General features: G+C 62.8%; 1 protein-coding gene across 1 annotated transcript in view; it reads left to right on the top strand.

Annotated features, from left to right (window-relative positions):
- LRP1 (low density lipoprotein receptor-related protein 1) overlaps positions 1-5,450 on the top strand; it is a gene marked incomplete at its 5' end in the record, with an annotated part of 10,283 nt that overhangs the window by 324 nt on the left and 4,509 nt on the right. The window contains 11 exons of the mRNA XM_008941047.1: positions 4-218; positions 912-1,109; positions 1,489-1,693; positions 1,814-1,978; positions 2,460-2,704; positions 3,023-3,154; positions 3,245-3,472; positions 3,649-3,823; positions 4,174-4,268; positions 4,465-4,614; positions 4,861-5,001. Coding sequence (XP_008939295.1) covers positions 4-218; positions 912-1,109; positions 1,489-1,693; positions 1,814-1,978; positions 2,460-2,704; positions 3,023-3,154; positions 3,245-3,472; positions 3,649-3,823; positions 4,174-4,268; positions 4,465-4,614; positions 4,861-5,001 — 1,949 coding nt within the window. The remainder of the gene's footprint in view (positions 1-3; positions 219-911; positions 1,110-1,488; positions 1,694-1,813; positions 1,979-2,459; positions 2,705-3,022; positions 3,155-3,244; positions 3,473-3,648; positions 3,824-4,173; positions 4,269-4,464; positions 4,615-4,860; positions 5,002-5,450) is intronic.

Raw genomic sequence — 5,450 nt, 5'->3', positions numbered from 1 at the left:
CAGCCACAACTGCACCGTGGCCCCTGGCGAGGGCATCGTCTGCTCCTGTCCCCTGGGCATGGAGCTGGGCTCGGACAACAAGACCTGCCAGATCCAGAGCTACTGTGCCAAGCACCTCAAGTGCAGCCAGAAGTGCGAGCAGGACAAGTACAACGTCAAGTGCTCCTGCTACGAGGGCTGGATGCTGGAGCCCGACGGCGAAAGCTGCCGCAGCCTGGGTGGGTGTGGTGGGCTGCAGGGTCAGCAGCATCGCCCCGGCTGCCTGTGGTGGGGTTGTGCTCCTCCTGCTCTTCATCAGAGGGCTGGAGCAGCTCTGCTGTGAGGACAGGCTGAGGGAGTTGGGGTTGTTCAGCCAAGAGAAGAGGAGGCTCTGGGGGGACCTTATAACGACCTTCCAATACCTGAGAGGGGCCTACAAGAAAGCAGGGGACTATTCACAAGGGCTTGGAGAGACAGAACAAGGGGTAATGGGTTTAAGCTAGAAAACAGTAGATTCTGGTTAGACTTCAGGAAAAAGTTCTTCAATGTGAGGGTGAGAGATCACTGGAATAGGTTGCCCAGAGAGGTGGTGGAGGCCCCATCCCTGGGGACATTCAAGATCAGGCTGGATGAGGCTCTGAGTAGCTTGATCTAGTTGGAGATATCCCTGCTTATGACTTGGGGGTTGGATTAGATGACCTTTTGGGGTCCCTTCCAGCTCAGACATTCTATGATTCTATGACTGAGGCTGAGGACCATGCTGACGGGCACAGCCCAATCCTGGGGTTGGATCCCTTGCTGTCCCTGCCTGGCACAAGTGGCCCTTTGTGGTGGAGGGCTCTTGGTGGTCCCACAGCTGGGGCTGGGAGCAGAGCCCCCTTCCCCCTGCCTTGTCCATGCCCCCCTTTCTGACCCTGCTTTGCTTTCCCCAGACCCCTTCAAGCCATTCATCATATTCTCCAACCGCCACGAGATCCGGCGCATTGACCTGCACCGGGGGGACTACAGCGTCCTGGTGCCCGGGCTGCGCAACACCATCGCCCTGGACTTCCACCTCAACCAGAGCTCGCTGTACTGGACCGACGTGGTGGAGGACAAGATCTACAGGGGAAAGCTGCTGGAGAATGGAGGTGCGTAGCCCTGGGGGTGGCCAGACAGGTGGGAAAGCAGGGGTGCAGATCTGGGATAGGTGCTGGCAGTTGGCACCCTGCAGTGGTGGGAGCCCAGAGTGCCCATAGCGGTCCCGTTCTGCTCTCCAGCATTGCTCATTAGGTAGCAGTTAATTAGCGTTCCCAGCACTTCCTACGGTCATTGCAGCCCAGCAGCTGGGTGAACAGAGCCAGGCTCCCTCCCCATCAGTGCCGGGGTTCAGGCCCCATCTGGGGAAGCAGCGTCCCCCACCACTGACCCCAGTCAGCCCAAGTGGAGCAGTTCAGGAGTATGTCTGATGGTCGTGGGTGAGCTGGGGAAGAGGCACCATCCTGAGCTCTCCCGGCACTGTGCCTCCAGCTCTGACCAGCTTCGAGGTGGTGATCCAGTACGGGCTGGCCACCCCCGAGGGACTGGCCGTGGACTGGATCGCCGGCAACATCTACTGGGTGGAGAGCAACCTGGACCAGATCGAGGTGGCCAAGCTGGACGGCACCATGCGGACCACGCTGCTGGCTGGGGACATCGAGCACCCCCGCGCCATCGCCCTGGACCCTCGCTACGGGTGAGGCTGGAGGGGCCTCACCTCGGGATCTTGTGGGAGTACCGGGCCAGGGGGTGCTGTCTGGGCACTGCCAGTTCAGGAGGCGGATCTTGGAGTCCCTGTGCTGACTGTCCCTGGCAGGATCCTGTTCTGGACAGACTGGGACGCCAGCCTGCCCCGCATCGAGGCGGCTTCCATGAGTGGGGAGGGCCGGAGAACCATCCACAAGGAGACGGGCTCGGGGGGCTGGCCCAACGGGCTCACCGTCGACTATCTGGAGAAGCGCATCCTCTGGATCGACGCCAGGTACAACCAGGGCACCCAGCCCTGCCCCGCCACTCCCCTTGCCAATCCCCTCTGGACCCCATCTCCTCTGGACTCCATCCTCTTCGGCCTCCCTCCCTCTCCATTCCCTCTGGATCCCTTTGCTCCCGTCTGGACCCTTGTACCACCCTGTCACCTCTGGACCCCTGCCCTCCCTGTCCCTCCCTGGACCTCCCAGCTCTGCCTCATGCCTGTTTTCTGCCATGTGATCGTCGGGCTGGGAGCCCTTTGGGGGGAGTCTGTTTATGTCTGTGCCACTTCCTAACCTCTGTTCTGGGTCTCCTCTGCTGGGACTCTGATCCTGGTGTCAATCAGCACTCACCATCCTCTTCCAGAGCGTTAAGCAGCGTGGGGGAGGCAGCAGCTCAGCCCCGGGGGTTGTTGCGGTCGGGTTGAAGGCCTGGTGGCCCCTGCCCAGGCACCTGCCCGCTCTCACCCCACCCCGTGTCTTCCCCGGGTGCAGGTCGGACGCCATCTACTCAGCCCTGTACGATGGGACGGGGCACATCGAGGTGCTGCGGGGACACGAGTACCTGTCACACCCCTTTGCTGTCACCCTCTACGGGGGTGAGGTGTACTGGACCGACTGGCGCACCAACACGCTGGCCAAGGCCAACAAGTGGACAGGGCACAACGTGACAGTGGTGCAGAGGACCAACACGCAGCCTTTCGACCTGCAGGTCTATCACCCCTCCCGGCAGCCCCTGGGTGAGGCCTGGGAAGGCAGCAGGGTGGGACTGGGTGGGTGGGGACTGGTGGGGAGATGGGGATGGCACTTGGTGAGTGCCCACACCCACCAGAGCATCGTGTGGGAGCTGCTCCCAGCACCACGGCAACCCCTTCTCAGCCTCCACTGGGCTGGAGGCCTCTTCTGTGGTCCTGGCCATCCAGGAGAGATGTCCTGGGGTGATTGCTCAGAGCTCCTTGATGGGACAGGCAGGGTCTGGGGGGTCTGCAGCTCTCTGGGGCCTCTTGGGTAGGTGTCCCCTGGAACAGGGACATCGCTGAGTCTTGTCCCCTTCGCAGCTCCTAATCCCTGTGAAGCCAACAAGGGCAAAGGGCCGTGCTCCCACCTCTGCCTCATAAACTACAACCGCACCTTGTCCTGTGCCTGCCCCCACCTCATGAAGCTGGACAAGGACAACACGACCTGCTATGGTAAGGGTCTGTCCAGGCTGCCCCAGGGCAGGGAGGGCTCTGCAGACCAGGCTGAGGTCCCACCACCGCCCCTCTCGTCCTTCTCCCCAGAGTTTAAGAAGTTCCTGCTCTACGCGCGGCAGATGGAGATCCGGGGCGTGGACATTGACAACCCCTACTACAACTACATCATCTCCTTCACGGTGCCCGACATCGACAACGTCACCGTGGTGGACTACGACGCCCTGGAGCAGCGCATTTACTGGTCTGATGTCCGCACCCAGACCATCAAGAGAGCTTTCATCAATGGCACCGGGGTGGAGACCGTTGTCTCTGCGGGTGGGTGTGGAGCAGCATCACGCCCCACGGCTGCTCCTCTCAGGTCCCAGAGCAGGGCAGAGCCACCAGCTCTCTGGAGCCTTCAGCTCCCTGAGATCAGCCTTTCCTCTTTACCTGAGCATCATCCCAGTGCTGTTCTCACAACTAATAGGTCTCCTGTCTCCATTCCCTTTCAGACCTGCCCAATGCTCACGGCCTCTCTGTGGACTGGGTTTCCAGAAACCTCTTCTGGACCAGCTATGACGCCAACAAGAAGCAGATCAACGTGGCACGGCTGGACGGCTCCTTCAAGAACGCGGTGATCCAGGGGCTGGACAAGCCTCACTGCCTGGTGGTCCACCCGCTCCAGGGGTGAGTCTTTGTGGGGACACTGCTGAGGGGCTCAGGGTCAGGCCAGGAGTGCTGAAGGAGGAGGAGGTGGGTGTACGTGGGACAGGACACGTGCACGGTGGAGGAGAGCACAGGTTGCTCTCCCCACGTGTGGGCGCGGGCAGGAGGGGTGTGAGAGGACAGAGGGCCAGCCTGGGAGGTGTCTGTCCACAGCCCCTGCATGGGGCTGGCCTTGGCCCAGGGAGCAGCCTGGAGCAAGCCGGGGGGGCTGGAGCTGGGTGGGCTGGGAGGGCACTGAGCTGCCTGTGGGCCAGGCTCTTCCCCGGGGGGCTGTGGGAGCCACTGTGCTCAGTGTCCCCTCGCTGCTGCAGGAAGCTGTACTGGACCGACGGGGACAACATCAGCATGGCCAACATGGATGGCAGCAACCGCACCCTCCTCTTCACCAACCAGAAAGGGCCTGTTGGTACGGACCCCCCCACACCCCAAAAAGCCTCAAGCCTCCCGCTGGCGCCCCGGGGGCGTGGCAGCTGCTTTGTGCTCGGTCTCCCTGGGCTCACACTGCCCGTTCTTTCTGTCACCCTCTCTGCTCTGCCCCTCCCACCCCACCCCCTGCATGCTGATGGTCCCTGTGTGGACACTGATGGTCCTTTGCTTTCCAGGCCTGGCCATTGACTACCCAGAGAGCAAACTGTACTGGATCAGCTCTGGCAACGGCACCATCAACAGATGCGACCTGGACGGCAGCAACCTGGAGGTGATCGAGTCCATGAAGAGTCAGCTGAGCAAGGCGACGGCCTTGGCCATCATGGGTGAGAGCTGGCAGGGCAATGGGGGTGGTTCATGGAGCCCTTTCCCTTTCTCCTGGCCCTGCCCACGCACGTGCTGCTCGTTGGCACCTCCAGCAGCAGTGGAGAGACCAATTCCCCACCAAAGGCTAAGCCTGGACACTTTCTTCCAGCCCATGGCATGGAATTGTGTGTGGAGCCACTGCTCTCTGCCGCTGGGGCGGGAGGGGATGGAGAAAGCTGCTGCATGTTCCTCCCTTCTCCACCCAGGTGACAAGCTGTGGTGGGCTGACCAGGCCTCTGAGAGGATGGGCACCTGCAACAAGAAGGACGGGACGGAGGCGCGGGTGCTGCGCAACAGCACCACGCTGGTGATGCACATGAAGGTGTACGACGAGAGCATCCAGCAAGGTGAGTGCCAGGCAGAGACCTGCAGGGCTGGGCAGGGGCTCGGCTGCTCCACCAGGCTCTGGCCCACGGTGGCTGGGTGGCCAGCTGGCCCCAGGCCCTCTCCTGGCCCTCGACCTCACGCCAGGTCCTTTGGGCTGGTGCGAAGCCTCCGTGCACTGTGTGGCTGCCCTGAGCGGTGCTGCCCCAGCTGCCCTGGCCTCTCCCCAGGTGCCCACAGCCCCGCAGGGCTGGGCAGGGGCTCGGCTGCTCCACCAGGCTCTGGCCCACGGTGGCTGGGTGGCCAGCTGGCCCCAGGCCCTCTCCTGGCCCTCGACCTCACGCCAGGTCCTTTGGGCTGGTGCGAAGCCTCCGTGCACTGTGTGGCTGCCCTGAGCGGTGCTGCCCCAGCTGCCCTGGCCTCTCCCCAGGTGCCCACAGCCCCCGGGGGGGGTCCCCCGGCCCGTGGCCGG

This window comes from Merops nubicus, unplaced genomic scaffold (genome assembly GCF_000691845.1).
Source record: "Merops nubicus isolate BGI_N331 unplaced genomic scaffold, ASM69184v1 scaffold32025, whole genome shotgun sequence".
In the NCBI taxonomy this organism is placed as follows: Eukaryota; Metazoa; Chordata; class Aves; order Coraciiformes; family Meropidae; genus Merops; species Merops nubicus.
Note: the sequence above shows the minus strand (reverse complement) of the source record. Positions and strands in the feature narration are given on the sequence as shown.